At 44.9% G+C, this 26,725-nt stretch overlaps 1 protein-coding gene across 1 annotated transcript; it reads right to left on the bottom strand.

Moving 5' to 3' along the window:
* Positions 1–1,278: 1,278 nt before the first annotated feature.
* On the bottom strand, positions 1,279–5,402 carry LOC148161831 (putative NBPF family member NBPF5). The gene is made up of 4 exons (XM_088020541.1): positions 5,225–5,402; positions 3,216–3,312; positions 2,361–2,575; positions 1,279–1,334 (listed from the first exon to the last, which is right to left on the bottom strand). Exons 1-4 carry the CDS (start codon positions 5,400–5,402, stop codon positions 1,279–1,281), a joined length of 546 nt encoding a protein of 181 aa, XP_087876667.1.
* Between the last annotated feature and the right edge of the window lie 21,323 nt (positions 5,403–26,725).

The following is a 26,725-nucleotide window of genomic DNA, read 5'->3' as shown; positions in this document are numbered from 1 at the left end:
TGTGGATGTCCTACTGAGGTGGGTAGAGCTTGTCACCCATGACATAGGTTCAATGGCCTGACACGGGGGCCAGGTTGACAGAGGCATGGCCGCTGCCTAGGATGGTTGAAGGCTCCCTGACCCACCTGATGTCTGTGTCTCCACATCCATTATGTCCTGATTTAAAGCAAAGTGTGTCTGTAACGCCCGTGTATAGAGATGACCTTCCTCAGTGTAGACAAGGTGTGCAGAACAAACAACATGGACACTACCTGGGGGACCACGTGACGTTTCATCCCCTTGGGTGTGGGAGCATTCACAGGCGAAATCCAGAGCAGAGCCGAATTCCTGTTCATCTAATGGGAATTCGCCAGCACTGTAGGACTGGTCGTTGTCACACTCTTCTTGCAGAGTTGAAGGAGTCAAAACAAACTCATCCACTGTGTCCTGTAGGGCTTCCTTCTTTTCAACTTGCTGCTGCTCCATGCTGTGCCGGGTAGGACAGGAATGACAAGAGATCAAACCAGGAGGATCAGACACTGTGGCTTCCTAGCTGGTTGGATGGGAGTTATATGGAGTGGTCACAAGAGGCACAGGGCACCGGCTGGAGAGGGAACAAGCACACCAACCTATAAGAGGCAGAGTGTGGCTGCCCGGGGCTGGGAGAGCAGGAGCTGATCCTCAGAGCACTGGCCACAGAAGCACTGACTAGGAATGAGACTCCACCCTCCCAGCAGGATGCGGTCACAACAAGAAGCACAGTGGAGACCAGACCAGGGGCAACCACCACGGGCCTGAGTCAGGATGATTTTTACATAGATTGGTCAATTACTTACAGCTCTGGAGTACCTGCAGACTGCAGAAATGTGTGCCTTCTAGGCACTTTGTCATTAATAGTGTCACATGACACCCCAAGTTTTTGGAGTTTGGTTAGGTACTTCTCTTGGTTTTAATTTTGCTAGTTGTCTGTTTACCAATTCCTTGGTGAGTTACCTTCCTACCAAGGACCTTAGAGAACTGTGTAGGAAGTAGATATGCATCTCCTCCCGGTGTCCATTTACAGGAAAGAATGGGTATTTTTGTCCCCACGGGGAATCCTAAGGCTGGTGAATTCATCTCGGTCTTACAACACCACAGAGACAACAGGCAACCAAGCCAAAACGGCCATCCTTTGGGGACCATCTGCAGTTTTGCTTAACCTTGCATCTGACATCTGTCACTCTCTTGACCTCACTTACTTTACTTTCTGAGACCCTGTCCATTTTGACCCACACATTATTGGTTCCAGAATTTTCATTGTCACCTGGGAGTGAGGGTTCCTTGTTCTTCTTCATCCTCCTCATCCTCATAATTTTCTGCAAATAAATTCAGAAATGTCCCATCAGCTATTTCCCACATCACCACTATAAACACAGCGGCTTCTATGTCCCTGGAGACCTAAGGGTCTATGAATGACTAGGTATTCTACTGAGTTTAGGGCACTGTCTTTAAGAACTGCTGTGGCATGGATTTCTGATGCGTCAGGCAGTGTGTCTCTGATTCTGAGGATCAGCATCACTGAACCTGGGCAACACGTTCTACCGGCTCTTGTTGTCCATATCAGGGAATGCTTGTCAGCTTCATTTCTGCACCGTGTCTTGCAGAGTGCCACAGGTCCCACCATAGCCACAGACTCTCTGTGGGTTCACAGCTCTCACATAGAGCCGCCTCCTTGCCCTCACGACAGGACAACCACCCTGTCCCACATCCCTCCACCGGGGACTTCAAGGGCCCCCACGTGGGCTTCAGTGTTATCAAGGGGACATCCGTCTACGAAAAGCGGTCCCGTCTAAACAGCACTCCCACCTCCAAGTCCTACTGCATCAAGGACCTCATCCAACTCCACACAGTCAGGAGCATTATTTTTTCCTGACATGCATTCATGAATTTTCCCTATCTGATCACTACAGTATCAACAGGTTATTTGATATACTTTCCAGATGAGGAGACAGATATGGAGAAAGTAAAACTCACTTTCTCACCCACAATTAATACAGACCACGCTGACTCTGGGAACCTCCCACTTAGTGCAGGGATCCTTGCACACTAACAAGCATCCTCCTGTCACATTTTGCTCTCTGGCTCAAAGACTGGTGGAGGCTGCCTCCCGCTCCAAAGGCTGCATTCCCTCAGGGAGGAAGCAGACACGTGGAGCACTATTACCTCCACACTGTGCATTTCTGCTCTCTGTTACCACCTTCCACTCCTGGTTCTCTCATGGCCCCACTTGCTATGGGGAATCCAGGAGGGCTGCTGCACACGGCGTGAGGCCAGGCGGGGAGTCTCTTGTGAGCCCAGGGCCTTGGCGCAGCTCCGGGCATCAGGGCCGGTGGCCGCCTTACCTGGGCTGAGCTTTCGGGCAAGGCACTTGGCCAGCCTGCGCCCCTCAGCCAGTTGCTCTTGGAAGCCCTGCCCTTGGGAATGCTCAGGGTCATCATGGGTGAGGAGGTCCTCGAGGAGCTTATTGAGCAGTTGGGAAACGTCTTTCCCTTTCCGTAACTTCTGATACAAACGGGTCAGCTCTTTAGCCTGGTCTTTAATGAGGGTATGACATAGCCTAAGGCAGGGCAGAGAGAAAATTTTAAAATGCAAAGAGTTGAACAACAGACAATAAGATCTTTCGTGATGATTTCTGGCAGAATTTCCCCAAAGGAGCCGTGAACCCTGCACATCCCTTACACCTTTTCCTTCTGTAAACAGAGCCAGGGGTTCTCCTAAGCACACGCCAGAGAGATGTCCCTTCAGCTGCTAACTTCGGGGACACCCGTTTCCCTGGAAAACTACACACAGCGCGGCGTGCAGTGAAAGGACACAGCGCCAGACGCAGAAGCATGTCCAGTAGAGCTGGTGTGAACTGGTGAGCTCAGGAGAATGGCAGGCTCAAGCTGTGGTCAGCCAGGTCATGACTCTGTGAAAGGTAAGTGAGGTGGTGATCTCGCAACACTGTGAATGTGCTAAAAGCCACGAATTGTTCCCTTGAACTTGGGGACTTTGATATTTTTTTCCAGAGAGAGAGCGAGACTTTGAGTCATTGGAGTCCATCATTTACCAATCACTGTTGTCTTAGTTGTTTTAGAAATATTTGGGTCACGTGCCTGCCATGACGTTTCTGCCCTTTCCTGGCCCAGACTTGTTGCTGCCCCAAGTCAAAGATGCCCACAGCGTCCCTGCAGCCTCCCACATGGAGCCTTCCTTACCTGAGCTTCTCAGCCACCGTGTCTGCCTGCTTCCCCTTCTCAAACTGCACCTTCTCTCCCAGCACGGATTCGATGAGGTCGGTGGACTCTTCACACTCTGAGAAACAGAGACGCCTGCCTCAGGGGAAAGCTGGACATGCTGCTGTGCTCGCTGCCTTCAAGGGACGAGGCAGGGTCCATCCTAGGACAACTGGAACCCCGGCCACCTGGCTCTGCGCTGGGAGCTCCACATCACATTCTTCAGCCTCCCAACTACAGGGCAGTCGATTACTCCCTGTTTCAGAGCCCAGGAAAGAACAGCCCCAAGGCACAGAGAGGAACTGGACATGGTGATGAACTGGTATTTGGTAGAGTCAGAATTTGGGTTCCCCTGATCATGGTCACTCTAGCAAGCCTTGGAGACTCCTAAGTGAAACACTAAGCAGGGACATGACATAAGGCCCCCAGGGCTACTGGACTGATGGGTCCCCTGAGCTGGGATTTCTATACTGAGCAAGTATCTCAAAGGTAAAAATTCATCCGGTTACACTTGTGGAAACCACAATGCATAAAACCAGAAGCACCGGAGAGGAATATGGCCCAATCCTAATACAGTTTGTGTTATGAGAAGCAGTAGAATGATGAACAGAGTTACACAGTTCCAGGTTCTGCTCTTAGAGCGTTACAAGAAATTACTCAGTATTCATTCTGACTCAGAGAAGTAGGTCCCACAACACTAACAGGTTAACAAGGAGGAAACTGAGGCACAGGACGTTGGGCACCATGGATTTAGCCCAGGCTGACTGACCTACAACCCATGCTTTTCTCCCCTGTGCTGTGTTACCGCCACCCCACGCCCTCAGGTGATATCTGTTTGCATCATCTTCACAACTGGTTTCCCACACTTATGTGATGATTTTCAGGAAAGTTGTAAACAAAACTGCTTGTCCTTCCCTGAAAGTTCATCATCTCTTCCCTTTCGTAAAAAGCATGCCTCAGTTTTTTTTTTCTCTGCGTCATTCGTTTTTAATTACACCTCCCCTTGTTCTATTGAAAGCAAATTGTGAGAAAATGACAAAAATGCGGGCTGAGAGTTGTCAGGATTCCTTCCTATCGCTCGGCTGTGCACGTGCCCCGTTCTCATGACTCCTTCTGCCAGCGCAGGCCCCTCCTAATGAACAGGCAGCTGAGCTCCCCATTTCAGGCTGACTGTGGGGGAAGGCCTGCCCCACACCCTGGCTTGGCTGGTTCCCGGGGCTGTGGTCTCCCCCACTCACCCTCCTTCTCACTAGGCCACATGTCTCCTGGCCCAGGCCTGGACCTGCTGGCCATCCTGCACGTCTGAAGGTCCCCAGCTCAGGGAGAGACCGTGATGTTCCCTGAAACACCCTCACCCTTGCCAGTGGGTATCAAATGGCCTCCGTGGACTCAGGAAGCAGAGGCTCTGCACCGGTTCCCTCTCACAAGGGAAGTCACTGTGTGGATGGCGTCACTCACAGATACCACAGTTTTAGGGGGAAAGGAGACCTTCTTTCCACTTTCCACTTACTACTTCCATCTCCTTGAAAGCAGGTAGTGTCACCTGCTACCCTCCCTCTCGCCCCCGGGTGTGCCATCAGGATGTTTCCCCAGTGTAACTAACTTGGTGCTTTACCAATGGGACCTCAGAGAAGCGGGACCTGAGAGAGTTCCTTAGTCCCTGACACTTAGGCCTGCAGGCATGCAGGATCTGATACAGCACAGAGACCATCCTGAGAGGACCAGGCGTTTCTGTGTCCGCACCAGGAAGCAGGAACTGGGATGTTAACTCTAACCCCACCTGACATGTCACTGTTAACCTCTTTGTCTTCAGTTTTCCCATCCTCAGCAAACTGAGGATAAAATACCCACTTCTACATTTCCCGGATTGTGGTCAGAATGAAATTTATGTGACATTGGAAGAGAGAAGACAGCATCTGGAGAGGTTTTTAGTTTCTCAGAAGGAATACAGACAGACATGTCTTTGGTGGCCATGATCTTGTAGGACTTACTGTATTTCTGCAGCTGCTTGGCCAGGGAGTAGGCAGTACATTCGGATATAAGGAATTTCTCCTTGAGGTCTCGGAAGTCCTGCTTGCTTTTTTCCAGCTGGGATTGAAGCTCCTGGTTGATTTCCAGGAGGCTGATTTCTGCCCCTGGATCAGACAGAGGGCCAAGAGGTGCTGCCATGGTGACGTGTGGCCGAGGAGGTAGAGCTGGGGACTGAGGAGAAGAAACCCAAACACAGGATGGTTAAAAACCAGTGAAATCAAGTAGGTTTCATCAGGACTGAGGGGTGAGGATACAGGAAGTCTTTACTTACTGTTGGGAACAATTTGAACAACACCCCACAGCACCTGAGATTCAGGAACCACAAAACCAAGGTTCAAGATGCCACAGCTGAGAGCTGAAGGCACTGCCCCTAGCTCACACTCCAAACGGAATGACAGAGGGAGCACTCAGAATGCCAGGTAACGGTCTGCACTTGAAATAACAGAGTTGGAACGTCCGAGATGACATGGAACCTGGGGAGCTGCTGCCTTCCAGTTGCCAAGGCCGTGCTGATACACAAGACTGCCCGGTCCCCCCGAAGGTCCCCACTGATGGGAACCACCCCTCACTGGCCACTCTCAGTTGCTGTCTACCCTTGTGCTGATACCACAGTTCCCATCTCTTTCTAAAAAATTATCTCAGCATAGTTCTGATTGTTCATTCTTGTGTGTGTATAAATCACCAAGGCAGAAATAGTTTCCCAAGTAGTTTACTGTTTTGTTCATCTTCATTTATTTGAGAGAGAGAATGGGGGGTGGGTAGAGGGAGAGAGTGGGACAAGGCGCTCAATCTGACCATCCGTGAGATCATGACCCTAGCCTAAACCAAGAGTCAGATGCTCAACCAACTGAACTGCTCAGGCACCCCTCCCAACGGGTTTTCTTAGGGCTGTCATGAACTCATCCCACTTGCCTTTAAGGGCAAACAGATCTTAAGGCTTTTATAATAAGGGATAGATTCCAATGTCTTAGACTGTCATGATGTTCTTCCCTGTGTCTTTTAGTGTTTTATTTTTTCCTCTGTGCGTTAAAAACACAAGAGAAGCATGCTAGCACTTTCGTTATCTTTGTTTCCTTTGTATTTGACAAGCTTTTAAATTTATTTGGATCTTCCTCCATTTACAATATGTAGTAAAGGAAACTTTCTTTACAGCAAAACACACACACACACACACACACACACACACCCCAAAACACAGGGGAAAAACCAAAGTTAATTTATGCAATTGATTATGAAACTGTTTTCTATTCTAACTCTCTCAGTATTCTTCTTCCTGCATCTATGTGTTATGTAGTCTTCTTTTCCCCTTATGTTCACATATATTTTCAATTTTCTTAGCTATATACCTAGGAGTGGAATTGCTAGATCATATGTAACCCTATATTTAACTTTTTCAGAAACTACCAAACTCTTTTTCAAAGGAAAGCAACTACACCATTTGACATTCCCACCAGGAAGGTGTAAGAATTCCATTTCTCTACAATCTTCCCAACGCATACATTATCTTTTTTTTTTTTTTTAAGTCATACTAGTGGGGGGAAGAGGGATCACACTGTGCTTTAGATTTGTATTTTCCTAATGACTAATGTTATTGAGCACCTTTTCAAGTATTTGTTGTTAGATTGGTCTTATCCTTTAGAGAGAGTCGACTCAAACTCTTCTTCCCATTTTTTTAATTGGCTGTCTTTTACTGCTTAGTTGTATCGTTTTTTTTTTAATTTATTCTAGATAGCAGACCTCCATCAGATATACAATTTGCAAATTTCTCCCATTCCATGCATTGTCTTTTCACTTCCTTGATAGTGTCCTCTGAAACAAAAAGCTTGTAATTTTGATGAAATCCAGCTTATCTATTTATTCTTGGAGTTGCTTGTCCATTAAAGAAACTGGCTTCTAGCCCCAAATCGTGAAGATTTCTAACTACATATTCCTTAAAACATGGCTTTTGAATGAGAACTTTCCTGGGTTGTAGTGGGGGTGGACATTATTTAATAATGGCTCTGTGTGTTGATTGATATTTCTCTCAATTGATATTCATGTGCCTGTTTTCTCTCCTATGGAGCATGCCATGACCTATACCAGAGATTTTGGAAATGATATCTATCAATATTCCAGCTTTGATTCAGGGGAGAGTCCTGCTTATAGAGTTGAGCTGGTCTGAACCTCACCCACAGTTTCACAAATTGCTCAGGGCTTTTAGAGGTAAGTAGTTGATTATCTTTCTGAGGAACACTTGTCCAGGAGTCCAGATCTTTCTAGGTCTAGAATGGACTTTCTCAGACCCCTCCAGACCAAGAAGACTGCAGGAGTTGGACCTAGTCAAGACTTTCATCTCCGGTCTTAATGGAAAGTAGACATGCTTCAGGGTATTGGGAAAGTTGTTCAATACAAATTCGTTCCTCTCCAATTTTCTATTATATATATGATTTCTCTCTAGAAAAGGTGAAATTTTAGAACAACTTGTCTATTCCTTGCCAATTGTCTGTCTGTGCTTTTAAAGATGTATAAAGGAGAATTCAAGGTCAATACATTCTTAGCAAAAAGTACAGTTCATGTAAACTTCCGGGTGATCGTAAAGAATCCAATGAACTATCTTATTATTAAGATGCTATCATTTTCCTGATGAGAAAAGAAAAAAAAAAAAAAACAAGAACTCAAGAAGATTACAAACCTCCCCAAGGCCACATATCTAGTGAAGAGAGGAGGGTGCATTAGAAACCATTTCTGGGGGCACCATCCAACTCTTGATCTCAGTTCAGGTCTTCATCTTAGGGTTGCGAATCGGAGCCCTGTGTCGGGGTCCACTAAAAAAAAAAAGAAAAGAAAAAGAAAGAAACCAATCTCGCAGATATCCTATTGGGTTTTCATATGCTTATTAATCATTTGGATATCTTCTTTTGGGATGGGCTTTTTAAAATATTTCTGCTCATTAATACACTAGGTTGTTTCTCATTTTCTTTGTGATTTATAAGAGTTCTTGACATATTTTGGATGAGTGTTTAGTCACATACATACATTGAAAATAATCATTTCTGGGCTGTAGATGGCCTTTGCATTTTAAAGAATGGATGCCAGGATCATGACGTGAGCTGAAAGCAGACGCTTAACCGACTAAGCCACCCAGGCGTCCCTTCATATACATTTTAAAATTGGTTTGTCATTTTCTTCACAAATATCTACAGCAATATTTACCAAAATAATGTTACTTTGTTATCCTAACAGAACTGAGTCTTGCAATCAATGAACATGCTACCTATTTCTCTGTTTACTAGTCTTCTTCAATTTCTCACAGCAGTAGTTTTTAGGGGTCTTGGGTCTGCTTCATTTTTATATATTCATAAGCATTTAATAATTTTGGATGCTAATCTCTATTGCGTTTTACTGAATTTCATTTTCTCACTACTAATTGTCCCTGCAGAGAGGTACAATAGATTGTGAAATCAACTTACTTAAGGTATAATTTGGGTACAATAGACTGCATGGCTTTAAAGCATACAGTTATTTTTTTAAAATAATTTTTTATTGTTATGTTAATCACCATACATTACATCATTAGTTTTTGATGTAGTGTTCCATGATTCACTGTTTGTGCATAACACCCAGTGCTCCATGCAGAATGTGTCCTCTTTAATACCCTTCACCAGGCTAACCCATCCCCCACCCTCTCCCCTCTAGAACCCTCAGTTTGTTTTTCAGAGTCCATCCTCTCTAATGGTTCGTCTCCCCCTCCAACTTACTCCCCTTCATTCTTCCCCTCCTGCTATCTTCTTTTTTTTTTCTTAACATATATTGCATTAATTTTTTCAGAAGTATAGATCCGTGATTCATCAGTCTTGTACAATTCACAGCGCTCACCATAGCACATACCCTCCCCAATGTCTATCACCCAGCCATCCAATGCCTCCCACCCCCCACCACTCCAGCAACCCTCAGTTTTTTTCCTGAGATTAAGAATTCCTCATATCAGTGAGGTCATATGAAACTTCTGTTACAGTCAAGATACAGGGCATTTCCACTACCTCACAACTTCCCTTGTGCCCCTTTGCGGTCCATCACTGCCTCCAGCCTCACACCCAGGGAACCAACGATACTAGAGATCATTGCAGTTTTAACAACTTCATATAACTGGAAATACATATATATATCCTCTTTTATATCTGCTTTCTATCATACAGTGCAGTGCAATGATTTTAAAATTTATCCATATTCCAGGGCACCTGCGTGGCTCTGTCAGTTAAGCGTCTGCCTTCAGCTCAGGTCTTAATCTCAGCGTCTTGGGATCAAGCCCCGTGTGGGGTTCTCTGCTCCCCACGGAGCCTGCTTCCCCCCCTCTGTCTGCCACCCCCCCACTTGTGCTCTCTCACTCTATCAAATAAAGAAATAAAATCTTGAAAAAAATAAATTCATCCATATTCCTACATGCACCAATACTTCATGACATTTTTATTGCTGGGTAGGATTTCAAGTGTTTCGTCTCTGTTTATACATTCATCTGTCACTGGACTTTTGTGTCACTTCCAGTTTGGGGCAGTCATAATTGGGGCATAATAATAAAGCTATTACACACATTCATATGCTGATAATTCTGTAGACATATTGTGTAAATACCTAGGAATGGAATGACTATCCATAGGATTTGTATTTGTTTAATCTTATAAGTAACTGGAAGTCAGCTTTTCAAAGTGGTTGTACTATTTTTCATTCCCACAGCTATATGAGACATCCAGGTGTTTTATGTGAGATTTCAGACTTTCTGACTTTAGCCATACCAACAGATATGCAATGATACCTCATTGCAGTACTGACTTTTTACCCTCATGACCAATGCATTGTGCATCTTTTCATGTGCTAATGAACCATTCCCATATCTTGTTTCCTGAAGTTTCTATTCAAATCTTTTGACCAATTATTGTATTGTGTTCATTATCTTATCAGACTATATGATATCTAATTCTAGAGAATGGTCCTTTGTAGGACATAAACATACTTCTATACTGTGGCTTCCCTTTATGTTCTCTTAAGGTTGTCTTTCTTCGAGAGTTACATATAGAAAGATAAAGATAGATCAATTCATTTTCATATCCAAAGAAATAATTCATTGCCTACTTTAAGCTTGCAAAAACATACGGTTGAACTTTTTGGAAAATATAAAATCATTTATTGAATGTCAGGGTATGAAATTTTTTGTTTTTGTAATTTAAACTGTTTCAACGGGCATATTGAGATATAATTTCCAAGCAAGAAAGTGTATATAATTAAAGTCTAAAGTTTAGTCCGTTTGAACATATATATGCATCACCCACACAGTGGATATATCTATCACCCCAGAAAGTTTCCTTGTGCTCCGGCCAAGTCCTCCCTCACATTCCCACCTCAGGAAACCACTGATTGGCTTTCAGTTACAATAGAATTATTTCCATTTCCTAAGGTGTTATATTTTGAAATCATATGCTATGGACATTATTTTGCTTTGATGTTTTTTTTGCTCAGAAAAATTATCTGAGCAAAAAATAAAATCTTTACCAATTTTGTTATGTATGTGAAGAGATTACTCTGCTAAACCAAGTAGTATTCCTTGGACTGGATATGCCACAACTTCTTTTGGTCATTTACCTGTGAATGGATTAGAATGGCAATTAAAAATAGAGTTTCTATCAATAGATTTTTATGAATATATCACTCTTTTTTTTCATTTGAATGGAATGGTGGTGGCCTATGCCAGGGGGTTTGGTAGAGAGGTTTAATATTTTGAAGCAGGTCGCCGCTGTTGGGGTGCTTGGGTTGCTGAGTCGGTGAAGTGTCTGACATTGATTTTGGCTCAGGTCATGATCTCCTTGGTGATGAGATGAAGCCCCAAATAGGGCTCCATGCTCAGTGGGGAATCCCCTTGAGATTCTCTCCCTCTGCCCCTCCCTCTGCCCCTCACCCCACTCACTTTCACTCCCTCTCACACAAAGAAATCAATCTTGAATAGAAAAAAAAAGATTTCCAAACTATTTCCTAGAGGAGTTGTAGAACTTAACATTCCTCTCAGCAGTGTATGAGAATTTCAGCTCCTACACATCTTTGCCAATACTTGGAATGGAAATTCTTTTCATTTTTGCCATTTTAATTGGCAGATAGTGTTTTAAGTTTGCATTTTGCTAATGACTAATGGTGTAGATCTTGTCATGTTCTTACATGCCTTCCATATATGTTCTCGGCTGAACTGTCTACAAAGCTTTTACCCAAATTATTTTCTTATTTTCTTATTTGAAAGAGAGAGAGAGAGAGCAAGAGCGGGGGTGTGGGGTGGGGTGGGGAGGGCAGAGAGAGGAGAAACACACTCCCCTGTCAGTGGGGAGACTGACAGAGGGGGGCAGGGCTAGATCCCAGGTCCCTGAGATAAAGACCTGAGCCAAAGGCAGCTGCTTCACCAACTGAGCCACCCAGGTACTTTTCTTTTACCCATTTTTAAATTGGATTGTTTGCCTTCTTACTATTGTCTTTGGAGAGTTCTTTCAGTGTTCTATTAGGAGACCTTCATTAGATATGAAATTTATCAATATTTTCTCCCTATGTGTGACTTGACTTTTCATCCTCTCACCAATGTCTTGTGAAGAACAAAAGTTTTAAATTTTAACTAAGTCCAATGTATCCATTTGTTCTTTCATCAATCACAATTTTGGTGTCATATCTAAGAGATCATTGTCCCAGGGCTCCTGGGTGGCTCATTCTGTTGAGTGTCTGCCCTCGATTCAGTTCAGGATCCCAGAGTCCTGGGATCTAGCCCACCATCGGGCTCCTTGCTCAGCGGGGACCCTGCCTCTCCCTCTCCCTCTGCAGCTCCCTTGCTTGTGCTCTCTCTCTGTCAAATAAATAAATAAATCTATCCCTCAGTATTTCATGCTTCATGCTATTATAAATGATATCACTTTTCACATTTCAGTTAGGGATTGCGATCACATAAAGCACAGTTGAGTTTTATATATTGGTGTTATATCTTGATACAATCAAATGCATTTCAGATTCAAGCTAGATCTGGCAGTGACCATATCTTTGGAGATTTAGGTATTTGCCGGGTGAGAAGGACATTTCTCAGCAGCCGAAGAAAAAGGAATAACCCAACCCATATCAAGTCCTGTGGCTGGGCAGATTGTACAGGGTCTAATGGAACAATGCATGTGAAATGTTGTGTATGTTCAGTAATAAACTTTCCTTGAGAGTCACCATTCAGTTGGTAAGGCTGCCAGTTTAGCTTGTGTTTAGCTGCAATACCACAGTGGCAAAATTTAGAGGCCAATGTTCTCTCTTGTTATGTAATTTAGTCTTCAATCATCTATTCCCATCATGATGTACTGCCAGAAGATTTAGATCGCTGTGCAATGAAATATCCATCGAATACCATGAATTGTGCCCCAGTCTGATCCGTCTTATTTCTATGTGATCTATTATAAAGTGACACCGACAGCATTTAAACAACTAATAGTGGCAGACTGAGGGAGTTTGGTTGTCTGACTCAGTTGCCTTAGGAGACAATGGCTCCGACTCCAAATCGGAAGTAGGTGTCCACTCCCATCAGACTGTAAGCCTCGGGTCCTGATTCTGCAACAGAATCTGTAGTCCTTTGTGTCAGCTTCATACCCCCAACAGAGAGGAAATGATCTTTGGTTTAAGTAAAGATTGGTGTGTGTAGCATATTTATGTTAACTCTTTAGGCACTGAACTTAACATCCTGTCAGGTAAAGCTCGCACAGCTGTGTGACTCACAAGGTCACATTCCCAGTGGCTCAGGTGACATGTCTCAAAGAAACCAAAGCATCCACTCAGTATTAGGTGTCTCTCCTAAAGTTCACTCTTGAAGGGCAAAAATGTGGCTCACAAACAGCTTGAAATGTGTTTGATATATGTTTGTCTAATGGTTTTTTAAAGTCCAATTACCCAAATGACTTTCAGGACGGTTTGTTGTTTTTGTTTTTCCCAATGCTCTGCCTTTTTGACAGGACCCACGAGTCAATATACACATAGATTTATTCCAATTTGTTTATAATGAACCAATCATTGTGTACATGACATATAATTCTATACATTCCTTCTTTTACCTGTTTACTTTCAGATGTTGAGATGATGGGAGGTTACTTGCTTCTTCCACTGACATCCTGAATTACAATTCTGCTCTCTGTTTAAAAAAAAAAAAAAGGCTGCTTTACCTTGTTATTCATCAAAGTCATCATAGGAGGTGTTTAAATCTGCATTTGGGGGGGCATCATTCCTTTTGAAAGATTTTATTTATTTTGGAGATAGTAAGTGTGAGCTGGGAGAACAGAGAGGAGGGAAAGGTAGAAAGAAACTAAGTAGACCCTGTGCTGAGCATGGAGCCGAATATGGGTCTTGACCCCACTACCACGACATCATGACCCGAGCTAAAACCAAGAGTCAGACCCTTAAGTGCCCGAGCCACTCACGCACCCTTGGTGTTTCTAAGAATAGAAAAGTCATTTTTCGCTCAAGCAAATAGAGGGTAATCTGTGAAGAATGATTGCAGATCATGGACTAACTATTTAGTGTCCAATGAATCCAAAATTTTGCTAGACATGTTTTCCCAAGATTGTGTAAAGTTACTATGAGCCAGCTCACCGGCAACTTCCAAAGCCCCAAACCTTTTTCTCCAAGACCTAGGGCATACTGTCACAAACTCAACCCAGCCCCTTCTTGAACCACATTTCAAGTGATCAGTTTTCTTGCATGACCCAACAGGCAGAGCAACTTTCCAGCTTGTTATGGGCATTAAGGGTCTCCCGTTTCTGTTACCAATGGAAGTAAGTGGTTTGCTTCGTTATTTGGCATCTAGAGCCATGATTAGGGTGAAGTTTGTCTCCCCAGAAGTCATTAGGTGCTATTAAATGCAGTAACTTTCCTCCCACTACACTACACTTGACCCCACTCATGTATAATATTCCCTAAAACTTCACTTTCTGAGTAGATCGTTACTCTTTTTATTCAAGGCCCACCCAGGCAGCATTATTAAGATTATTATTAAAATCATGTGGCTTCAGATGCAAGGGTCCCCTACCCTGGCCCTTCCTGACCTTAGGGCACAACTATCTGCAGTAAGAATGGACAACTCCAACCCTTATCCAAACATCACTGATCCCTCTCAGTACACACTTTCTTGGAGGACACCTACAGTGTGGGTAGCTCCAAGTCGGAGCTAGGTGTCTGGGCTCATGGTCACATCCTCCTCCTCTTGGAACCGGTGCTTCCCAGCAGTATAAACCACCACAATCCATCTTCTGGGGCTCCTCGGCAGATGCACAGGTTCACCATGGACGAAGTTACTCTTCCAACCTCTTTGCCTAGCTCAGGCTGCTCCTTGCAGAGTTGGATGCTGCTGTATACATTCCTCAGTTTCCCTGGATTTTTCTGAAATCAACTTGTCCTTATTTTTACCTCCTTTGGCAACCACCTGCTCCACCATTGTCTTGTCCTTCCTAGGGTTATTCTCATCCTCCAAACCTGCTGATTTTCTATCTTCCATCTGCTCCCTCCGTTCTCCGTTTTCAGTGTGGGCTCAGCTCAGGATCCTGCAGGAGACACACAGGGAAGGGACCAAGTCAGGTCTCAGCTGCAGTCCCCAGGGCTGCTTAACAGGCACCTCAGACCCTCCTGCACTCACAGAAACTGAGCAGGAAGGCACTTTGGAGAATTTGAATAACAACCTCACCATACAGGAGAGGAAGCTGAGGCCCAGAGACGTGAAGAGATTTTCCCAAACACCTTCAACACCTAGTGGCAACGGTGCCCCCACACAGGCCTTGGCTGCAAGCTTCCCTGTGGAGGCTCCGGAACACACCCTCGAGAACCCCACATTTGAAATTCAGGGAACACTAAAATTAAAAGCTCAGCTTAAAAATAAAAAATTCATTTTCAGGAGACTTTGGATCAAATTTTGGTATCTCCACTGTTAAAAACAAGGCCTTTCTGGGGTGCCTGGGTGACTCAGTCATAAAGCCTCTGCCTTTGGTTCAGGTCAGGATCCGCAGGGTCCTGGGATCGAGTCCTGGATCGGGCTCCTGCTTGGCAGGAAGCCTGTTTCTCCCTCTCCCACTCCCCCTGCTTGTGTTTCCTCTCTCGCTGTGTCTCTCTTGGTCAAATAAATAAATAAAATCTTAAAAAAAAAAGGCCTTTCTGGGGACCAATCTTTTCTCCCAATTATATAATTCTGTTAGTTATATTAGCTTTTCCATCACTGGCTCAGGGATTAGGATCACAGAACACAAAAGTGTTAAATAATACTTACCATAGTCACAAATAAAAGGCACTTCAATGATTATCTATAAAATATCTGACTCCTGTGCTAAAGTTCTTTTTCCTGAGAGCTGGCACTGGGTCTGCCTGCTCACCCCATGTCCCCCGTGCCTCCGAGAGCCTGCCAGGTGAAACATTCAGTAAATACTTGTCAAGCAGATAGATAACAGTTACCAGCAATAACGAGATTTTACTGATCTCCAGTCCCAACCATCTTTCCATTCAAACCCAATCCCGGTTCTGGGCTGAAGCAATAGAAGCACAGCCTTCAGAAAAGCAGTCCAAGATGCCAATAGCAGCTTCACCACATGTCCCATATGCTTTTGTGGATCATTTAATTATCTCTTTGAGCATATTTATCTCGTGTATGATAGAGAATGTAGAATATAACTTCGAGAAGGCAGCATGGACCACTGGAATGTTAGACGGGAAATGGGGTATCATGCAGCAGACAGGGGTCCCGTCCCTGGGCACCAGCTGCAGAGCTAAAGAACACCTCCATCAGAGTCACTGTGTGCCTCTTAGAATGCCCTGGGGATAAGGCCCCCAAATCTGCATTTCTGACAAAAGCTCCAAGGAGATTCTCATGTATGGAAAAAGCCCGTTTTAAACAAAGAGCCGAGGATGGAGACTCTGAAAGACCCAGTGCTCACACCCTTCACCCAAACTGGCTTTCAGTGGAGAATGGGGACATTTCTGGGAAGGGATCCTACTTGATCTGTGTCCTGCTTCCGTGATTTCGGTTTTTAGGCCCTCCGTTTGCCTGTAGGTTTCCTCCTCTGCTCTAATTGCTGGGGAATGTCAGCCCTCATGGGGGTCATTTCTTTATGAAGACCTCTGTCATTTATTCTCCTCCTGGACAAGGGACAGCGGAGATCAGGTCTGGGGTTCCACAGTTCTAGCATTCCTCCTAAGCCACCTGGCTGAGCTGAAAGCATCATGACAGATCGAAATGAGGTCAGAGAAGAGATTCCCAGAGGAGTGAGATGCTGAGGGCAGGCCCTCTTCGGAGAGAGAACCACTACAAGGTCACTATCAGACCTGTTCAGGTGGGGGACGACTTACTGACCAATTCCGTGAGCAGAGAACCCACCCTCGTCATTCCAAACTCCTGAGCCAAAGGACTGCAAGATAACACATGTTGGTTGCTTTAAACCACTGCTTTTCTAATTGTTAATATGCATCAATAGAGAACTAGTTCAGATGCTTATCTCTACTTCCCCGGGTTTTTAATGTTTAGAAACATGTATGCTAATCTCTACCAAGGAAAAAATTTTGAGACTGCACTGGGAGGGCGGGTAGGCGGGTGGGGGCGGAGCCACGTCCAGAAGTAGAATAGTGGAGGCAGTGGAAGCTCTGGCAGCTCAGGACTGAGAGCAAGTCAGAATTACCCTGATGCTTCAGAGGCTCTTCAGTTTCTCCTCTCTCATTCAGTCTGCAGTCTCAGTTCATTTGAGGAGCAACACTGGTGTTACCGCGGTGGCATTTAATAAAGAACTTGGTCCTGTACAGAAACTCATCATGGACAAGATTAGAGAATACAGAACTAAGCTACAGGCATCTGCAGGACCCATTGATACTGGCCCAGAGCACCAGCAAGACCTAGGGAGGGAGCTTCTGAAGCTTAAATACACATATGGTAAAACAGACATGAATACGTTCCCAGAATTCACATTTGAAAATCCTAAATTTGAAGTCATCGAGAAGCCCCAGTCCTGGAAAACCCATGTAAAATTTATTTGGAAATTTCACCTAGATTAGTTGTACAACTGGATCAGAATAAACAGTTCTCAACTGTCAAATGTTCTTTTGAATTCTGATTCCAAATAAATTATTTGGTGATGTTGGATGTAGAAAAAAAAAACACAAAAACCCAATAACCACAGTAAACCTCTGTTCCTCACCTTCACGTGATGTTTGTTAGCCCTTGTCACATGAAGGATGCCGTGAAGGGCATTTCCTATCTACAATAGGTTCTTTCTAACACCCTCTTCCTGAGACCATGAGGTGTGTTCTTTCTGGCCGCAAGGAAAAAAAACCCCAACTTACTTCATGGGAGGTGTGTTCCTATTGATTTAGCTTAAGGGAATTACCGTCAGCTAAGGTTATGCTAGGTCTCAGGGTTCAATTTTTCACTCATGTGTGGTGGCGGATTTCCCAAAAATGACGTACTTTTTCAAGGTAAGATTGCCCCCTGTACTTCATCTTTTCTTATCCCTGCTGTCTTCCTAACTATGGGAAATTGTATAAAACAAAATAGTGATATAAAACAATATACACAACATACACAAAACAATAGTGTATAAAACAAAAACAAGATAGACAGGGTTTGGGATTTAAGAAGAGCTGTTGGGGCACCTGGGTGCCTTAGTCGGTTAAGCATCTTCCTTCAGCTCAGGTCATGATCCCAGAGTCCTGGGATCCAGCCCCACATTGGGTTCCCTGCTCGGTAGGAAGCCTGCTTCTTCCCCACCCTCTGCTGCTCCCCCTGCTTGTGTTCTCTCTCTGTGTCTCTGTCAAATAAGTAAGTAAAATCTTAAAAAAGATAATGAGAGCTGTTATAATCCTGAACTTCTGGGGAATTGATGACAAGGACCCCAGGGTAGCAGGGAAAAATGGCTTTGGGCTTTTGGAGTTGCAAATGGGCATGTGTCAAAGAACAATACATGGTTTTGGGAGATACCTTAGCAACAATTTTGGCCATAATGGCCACAAAATCCATCATCCACCAGTCACTCTGTACACAGGTTATCCAGGTTTAATTTTGGCGAATGGCAACTATTTCAAGAAAGACCAGATAATTGCATAAGAGCACATCCAACAAATATGGGGATGATGTAAAAGGTTGCATTGCCAAATCAGGCCCCACTAATCATAAGTCTTACCCAGGATCAAGTTTTACTCACATTTTCAAAGGGAAATTGTGAGGTACCAGCAAAGCAACTGAGACCACTAACACTAACTGCAAGAACCGAATTCCCACATGAGGACATGCTCTGACCCAGGCAAAACATACATGGTCTCTAAATGTTGTGTGAGGTTACCACACAAAGTGGAACTCTTTGGGTTGATTTCCCATGGCTATGCTTACATAGCTGATGTGACTTTTTCTAGCGAATAAGGCCATATTAATCCACAGATTCTTAGTTTGTTTCCCTAAATAGTTCTATACACACCAAATCACCCTCCTGAAAGCATGCCAGGGACGGGCCTTCCCAACATTCACCACCATTTGGGTGTTCACCAACAGATTCCTCACGAGATGTTTACAAGGAAAATTGACCAGGACACTTTCTTCCCTCCCTCCTTCCCCCTTTCTTTTTTGTCTGTCTTTCTTTTTCTTTCTTTCTCTCTCTTTCTTTACGTTCTTTCTTTTCTTTCTTTCTTTCTTTCTTTCCTTCCTTCCTTCCTTCTTTCTTTTCTTTCTTTCTTTTTCTTTCTTTCTTTCCTTCCTTCCTTCCTTCCTTCCTTTCCTTCCTTCCTTCCTTCTTTCTTTTCTTTCTTTCTTCTTCCTTCCTTTCTTTCTTTTCCTTCTTTCCTTCTTTTTTTTTCCTTCCTTTCTTCTTTCTTTCTTTCTTATTTCCAGGCCAGATCCACTGAAGGGAAATGACCAAATGAAAGAACACAGTTTCCCTTCTTTTCCACACATTGTTTAGGTGGAGCTTGTAAATCAGCAAGAATCCAATAATTTCCCTAGGAAAATATATGCAGGGAAGGACAAGTTCCTCCATTACCCTTCAAGGTCTTCCAGCTTAACTAAGAATTAAGTTTACCTGAGATATTGAATATGCATGAAGAACTGATATTGAAATTCAGAACTTTAAAGAAATAGAAAGTATTAAGGCAGACATTTTTTATACATTTTAGACAAGGAGACAATACATTTCCGAGGGACGTTTGGGAGCTCTAATTTGGAGTGAGTCCTATGCAGAATTCAGACCCTCTGCTTTAAAGGCCTTGGTGAGAAGGATGTCTTTTTACTTCTTAGTACAGGGGGTGCCTTTTTCATAGGGGAGATGGGTTTCCTGCTTTCAGGGAGACAGAGGAGGGTTTGAGGTCCTTGCACCAGTTGCTATTCAAATAGCTACAATTCAAAATAATCAATATGCCATTGTGGTACATATTGGGCAATCTGACCTTGGCCCCTATGGGTACCATGGTTTCTCTTAGCCTTGCTCATTACTCAGTACCTCTTTCAGAGAGAAAACTAAACATATTATTCTTAGAAATACCAAGGGGCATCCAGGTGGCTACGTCGGATAAGCATCTGACTCTTGATTTTGGCTCAGGTCATGATCTCAGGGTCGTGGGAACCCCACGTTTGGGCTCTATGCTCAATGCAGAATCTCCTTGGGATTCTTTCTCCCTCTCCCTCTGCCCGTAATCCCTGCTCTAAATAAATAAATAAATAAATAAATAAATAAATAAATAAATAAATAAATAAAATCTTTAAAAAAAAATAAAAAATAAATACCATGATCTTACCTGAAACTAATGTAACGCTGTATGTTAAGTATTCCAGAAATTTTTTAAAATTATTTTAAGGGTCACCTGGGTGGCTCAATTGGTTAAGTGTCAGTCTTTGGCTCAGGTCAGGATCCCAGGGTCCTGGGATAAGCCCCATGTCCAGCTCCCTGCTCAGGGGTGAGTCGGCTTCTCTCTCTCTCTCCCCCTCCCTCCACCACTCTGCTCTCCCAATCGCTCTCTCTCAAAGAAGTAAAGAAAATAGTTTTTAAAAAGCAATATAATGGTCCTCTCTGGAATCAATGCACTGATAATTATGCTTTCTTTTTGCTGACTCCCAGTCCCCCCATTTCTCTTTATTACCTGTCTGACCTACGTCCTTCCCCCAGTGATAGAGCCCTCTCAGGTGCACTGCTTAACCTGGAGGTGGGGCCAAAGAGAAGTGCACACATGGCTAGAATGGGCTGCCTTCAGAGTCAGTCATAACGAAACTACAGGCAGTTAGAAACGAGCCTAAAGTACCATTAGGAATAAGCACTGTGATATTTAGTGGTATGGATTTTAGGTTTGCTATTGATATCAACTTCCTTGTACAAATATGGTTAGAATCAAACATGACAGCAGGGCATCAGACAAAATGAAAGAAAACTGTGTCAAGTGTGAAGGTACTAAGTTACCAAAGTTACTCTCAGTTGTAAATTGCTTTGTCCCTCAGCCCCTCATTTCCACCTGCAGAACCTAGAAGACGTTCAACAGAGTCTCCACTTGCCATCAGATTCAATCTGGGGACACAATAATTTAAACTGTTAACCCAAACTTTCCATTTTTTCCTAATGTGTGTTGAATACCAGGTATTTCGATTGCCCATTCTCATTTTCAGTGAGGCCGCAGTGAGGACAGAGACTAATGTGGTGCATCCAGGTACTATTCTGTGTTTTGGTCTACTCTGTACTCCGTGTATCAACTTTTGTCTGCCAGTGGACCTCTGGCCAAACACGGGAAACCCAACAAATACTAAAAGTATAGAATCTCTGGGTTGATCTGAGGAAATATCAAGCAACTTTTAGGATTCTCTAAGGCGCAGAATGGCTCTTGACCTGCAAGTACTACTAAGGGAGCTGCCCCATCCTTTCCTTAGGGGGAGTAATTCCAGATTCCTGACGCATGCACCTGTATATTTTTTATTTATTATTATTATTTTTTTTAATTTCAGCTAGGCTCCATGACCAACGTGGAGCTCTAACGCATGACCTTGAGATGAAGAGTTGCACGCTCTACCAACTGAGGCAGCATGGGTCCCCCGAGCACCTTTGATGCAGGCACACACCATGATTTTCATGTTGGAAAAAATAGGGCAAACTCTGGGAAATGTCTTCAATCTGCTCCACTCCTTCTGGGTATGTTTCCTGAGTTCCAATTGTGTGGGAGTCCTCTTTCCCACCCACCCACAGAAGACCCTCTCGGATCCCAACCCAGATCCCCTGGGATCCCTGGGGTCCTTTCTGTGTTAGCCTCTCCTGCTCTCAGTGTGTTTGTGCTTCTAAAGACACCTGTGAGCAGGACTGCCCTGGGGCTCCAGGAGCTACTTTTTACCCCTTCCCAGAGAACGGGGAGTACAAGCCATATATGACTCCAGCCCCATGTATCTCCCCTCCCCAAAGGCACTCAGCCTTTCACTAACAGGTGCAGCAGGGTCAAATCTCCATTCCTGGCCCAGGGGAGACTAACTCTGAAACAAAGGTGTCCCCCAGGCTCTCCTGTACCTGTCAGGACAAAGCTCCCCCACTGCCGTTGCAGGAAATCACACCTTACACAGCAATGAACTCAAAATGGTCACAGATCTAAGTATAAGAGCCAAAACTATTGTGCAAGAGGACTACATGGGAGAAAATGGTCAGGAATTCACAGTAAGCAAAGAGTTCTAAGTCACTACGGCAAGAGCACGATACGTAAGAGAAAATTGAAGATGAAGAAGTTTTTTGCATCAAACTTTGCCACTGAGAAAAGGAACAGAGAAGCCACTGATTAGGAGGAAATATTTGTGGATTAAATACCCAGTGAGGACTCACATTCACAAGAGACAAGAGGACTTTGAACTCACTCAATGGGCCGAAGCAACACACTCGTTTAAGCCAGTATAAGAGTTGAATACACATGTACCAAAGGAGACACATAAAAAGGTAATCAAGGTTATTAGTAATATGTTATTAGTGCTCAAGGAAATGCAAGGACAACCACGTACCATTTTACATCAACTAGTGCGCTTCTGTTCCAAAGACGATACCAAGTGTTGCTGAGGATGTGGAGAAACTGGACCCTCCTATATTGCTGGTGGCAACGTAAAATATAAGAGCCCCTGCGGAAGCCACTTTGAGAGTTCTTAAGAGTTCAGCACAAGCTTGCCATAGGACCCAGCCATTCCACAACTAGGAATCTATCTGAGAGAAGTAAAAGCATATGTCTGCTCAAGTCTCGCTCAGAAATGTTCCGGGCAGCGTTATTGAAGGTGACCTTCGCACATCAGTGGGTCCTGGGACCCCCAGGCAAACACTGCCTGGTGAGGGGCCACATCCTGGAGTCTCAGCAGGTGGTGGCTCAGAGCCTGGTTTCTGACCTCCCAGCTGGAGTCAGGGATTCAGTGCCTGTGCTTTCAGCCTCAGGCCCCGGCAGTTCCCCTGGAATCCCCCAGGTGGCAGACTACTTAAGGGAACAGACCTTCAGGTTGCCCAAGGACACCAGGGGGAAGCAGGCAAAGACAGGGGCAGTAGCTGGCTGGAGATACCTAGAGGAAGTCAGGGCTGCAGGACCCACGGAAGCCGCTGGCAAGATCTGGATGGATCTTAAGTAGGTTTGGTCCCCTGGGTGGGCTCTAGCCACGAACCTTTAGGTTAACATCCAAAGGTTCCCTTTGATGCTCCCTCCTGCACTGGCACTGAGGCTCCCCCCAGGCCCCCCGCTCAGCATAGGGAAAAGAGCCTGTGCTGCTATTCACCTTCTTCTGAGTCTAAATGGAACACTTTGGGCTGGGTTTAGGGGAATCTGCCCTTTTCTGGCCCTCTATGTAGGGCCAGCTCCTGGGTGCTGAACCATTCCTGCGGGGGCCTAGAAGAGGCACTCTGGTCCTTCACATTGGAGCTGGGCTTGCAAAGAAGGGTTCCTGCTAATCCATATTTCCCTGGCCCTGGCTGAGCATCCTGGTCCAAGATCAGGGGCTGCAGTGACCTAAAATAGGGAACCTCCTATATGTCACTGCTCCTCTCTGGGAAAGTCCAAAGAAGGCCCATGGTAGTGGTGGGGGGAGGGGAGGGCATAGAAACCTACACTCTGTCAAAACATCGTCCACAGTGAAGATTTTAAAAAAATGTTAGAGGACAGATCTCATATTATGTAGTCGGTGGTGCAGTAACAGCTCTGCGTGGTGACAGAGGGTAGCTACACTAGTAGTCAGCCTAACATAATTTATAGAGTCGTCCAATCCCTGTGTTGCCAGGTGAAACTGATGCCACACGGGAATCCGTTATGAATCAATGTTTAAAAGACCTGAAGGTGAGGGGAAAACTTACTCTCCTAGTTCTCCTTGCTCAGCTCAGGCTGCTCCTTGCAGAGTTGGATGCTGCTGTATGCATTCCTCAGGTTCCCCTGAGTTTTCTGGACTCAACTTGTCCTTAATCTTACCTCCTTTGGCAATCACCTGCTCCACCATTGCCTTGTCCTTCCTTGGGTTATGCTCATCCTCCAAATCTGCTGATTTTCTGTCTCCCAAATGCTCCCTCTGTTCTCTGTTTTCAGTGTGGGCTCCGATCAGGCTCCTGAAAAGGACACACAGTGAAGGGACCAAGTCAGGTCTCAGCTGCAGTCCCTAGGGCTGCTTAAAAGGCACCGCAGACCCACATGCACTCACAGAAACTGAGCAGGAAGGGACCGTGGAGGATTTGAATAACAACCTTATCTTACACATGAGGAAAGTGAGGCCCAGAGAGAAGAAGAGATTTTCCCAAACTCCTTCAACAGTTGATGGCAGTACGGCCGCCACACAGGCCTTGGCTGCGAGCTTCCCTGTCGAGGATCCTAACATATCCTCCGGGAACCCACATCTGAATGTCAGGGGACAGTGGTCAATCCGTATTCCCACTGTTCAAACAACAATGTCCAGAAGGACTTTTCCTGGGAATACTCTTGTTCACAATTGTACAGTCCCACTTGTATACTCAGTTGGTTTACACTCCTGGTTGAACTTCAGTCCACTCTCAAGATGGGAGAGCAGACAGGCCCCGGGGTGGAGCTGCACCGGGGTTAGGGGTGTCTTTTCTTTTTATGTCTCATAGATTATGGGTCACAGCCAGGGTGGTCTCCAACTGAAGATGTTTCCAATCATCTAAGGGACTCAGCCTACTGGTTGATAGGGGGAGATTTGGGCCCTAACAAAGGTCTTCCTGGAACTGTCAAGGCCATCTTCCCCTACTGGGGGATGGAAACCGCAATGTAAATATATTATAAGGAAGCCATACGTTATTGTAGGACACACGCTGGAAAGGAGAGCACATGCTCTGCCCCTGCTGGTCTGGATCTGACAGTCCAGCAGGTGGGAAACCACGAAAGCACTGTGTACCACCCTCCTTGCCTCCAGCTCAGATCTAGCTGCCTACTCTACCAATTTAACACCTGGGACAACCCATGCAGGAACAATTCCTTTTGACCCATTTTGAAATGGGAAATGGAGCCACAGGAAATTCAAGATACTTAGTCCAAGTCTCAGTTTCCCACTCAGGTTTGCAGCTACAGCTTGGGAGACCAGAGGGCTCTCTTTCCTTGTTCTCTGTTTTAGGGATTTCCAGGGACAAAGAACAATCCCAGCCTCCGATGCCCTGAACTGCTCTGGCACTCCCAGCCGGACTGTTTTGTTTCCATGATTGAAATAAATAATCTTACATGTAGAATATCAACCTCAGACAAGATTGCTTTGAGACCTTGATGAAATGAGACAAAACAAGGCTACTCACAATACTGTTCAGACCGACATCCAAACATCGACCTCCCTCCCTAAGGAAACGCCTATGACTTCTTTACCACAATCACAGAATTGTCAGTGCTGCCAGTGTTCAATATAGAACAAACCCTGCCTCTTCCCATCCTTTCCCACATCTCACAACTAAAGCCCGTATCCTATAAGCGATCCTCTCACTGAGACCTTGGCGTGTGTTCTTTTTGGCTGTGAGGAATAAAAAAGCCAATTCCTTTAAACTGGCTTAGAGGAATTGACACCAACTTTCCAGGAACGAACAGGTGTAAAAACCCATTCTCAGGAAGAAAGGTCATATTGTCTATGAGATACCTAGGCTCTGGAACTCCAGAACTTGTTTTTATCCTAAAAAAAGAAAGAAAAAGAAAAGACTCTTTCTACCAACCCCCTTAGTAACTAACATGAACTTTAGGTGTTCAGGCAGGATCTTCCCACCTCTGATTTAAACTAGGGATTGCTGGGGCACCTGGGAGGATCAGCCGGTTGAGCGTCTGCTTTGGCTCAGGTCATGATTCCAAAGTCCGGGAATCGAGCCCCACATCGGGCTCCCTGCTCAGTGAGGAGTCTCCTTCTCCCTGTGTCTCCCACCATGCTCTCCTGCTCGCTCTCTCACTCTCTCTCAAATAATTAAATAAAATATTTAAAAAAATAAACAAAAATAAACTAGATATTGCTCTTGATCTCGGGATTGTGAGTTCGAGCCTCACATTGCATGTAGAGATTCCTTAAAAATAAAATCCCTGAAACATTTAAAACATATGGGGCACCTGGGTGGCTCAGTTGGTGAAGCCTTCAACTCTTGGTTTTGGCTCAGGTCATGATCTCAGGGTCCTGAAATTGAACCCCAGGCTCAGTGCAGAGTCCTCTTCAGATTCTCCCCCTTTGCCTCCCCCTCTGCCCCTCCACACCGTTTATAGGCTTGCAGGGGCGTGCTCTCTCGAAAGGAAAGAAAGAAAGAAAGAAGGAAGGAAGGAAGGAAGGAAGGAAGGAAGGAAGGAAGGAAGGAAGGAAGGAAGGAAGGAAGAAAGAAAACTTTTAAAGCTTAAAAAACAAAAATAAAATAGATACTGAGGATAAGTCAGCGAAGAAGCTAGCTAAAAAAGAATGTTTCGCACAGTATAGCTTAGTAAGGCCTCGGATCACTTATAACCCAGTATTCCCAGCTGGGCTGGAACCTCCAACCTTCAGTTCACAGGGGAGCGAGCTCTCTGATTACCCAGCCAGAGGCGAGCACGGGTCCTCTCTGGGGGCTCTCTAGCCCTAAGCTGCCACTCTGGACTCTTCGGCCTTGTCTAACTGCATCGGCTCAGAACACATTGAGCCCGAAAATCATGTCACGGTATCCACAACGATGTGGTGTCACTGAATCGGAATCTTGTGTTGCCGACAAAATGACAGGAGTCTCGCATGCCACATTCAGAAGGAAATGCTACATTTCTTGTCATGGAACATGTCATCAGCCCCCCCAAACACACACACACTTAAATGTTAGCCTTTGGGAATGTATTTCTTTGGAATCTGTGGCAAAGGACGAGCTCCCAGTTTTGGTGCCCGGCAGTCTCCGCCAAATGCATCCAGGACTTGGCCGGCTCTGTCAGGTCTCCTTTCACATCGGTGCCTGGCCCTGCCCTCCCTCGCTCTTCCCACGACCCTGTGGGGTGTTGATCCCCACGCCTTCCCGCTGCTGAGC

Source organism: Eumetopias jubatus, unplaced genomic scaffold, assembly GCF_037043125.1.
Source record: "Eumetopias jubatus isolate StellerSeaLion01/CBP00866 unplaced genomic scaffold, mEumJub1_p1.0 scaffold_54, whole genome shotgun sequence".
In the NCBI taxonomy this organism is placed as follows: domain Eukaryota; kingdom Metazoa; phylum Chordata; class Mammalia; order Carnivora; family Otariidae; genus Eumetopias; species Eumetopias jubatus.
Note: the sequence above shows the minus strand (reverse complement) of the source record. Positions and strands in the feature narration are given on the sequence as shown.

Excerpts from the sequence above, each read along its gene's own strand:
- LOC148161831 (XM_088020541.1), bottom strand. The coding sequence starts at position 5,402 with ATGGCAGCACCTCTTGGCCCTCTGTCTGATCCAGGGGCAGAAATCAGC. Across the intron at positions 3,313-5,224 it reads CAAGCAGCTGCAGAAATACA|AGTGTGAAGAGTCCACCGAC; the intron begins GTAAGTCCTACA and ends TCTGTTTCTCAG. Across the intron at positions 1,335-2,360 it reads TGCCCGAAAGCTCAGCCCAG|AAAATTATGAGGATGAGGAG; the intron begins GTAAGGCGGCCA and ends ATTTATTTGCAG.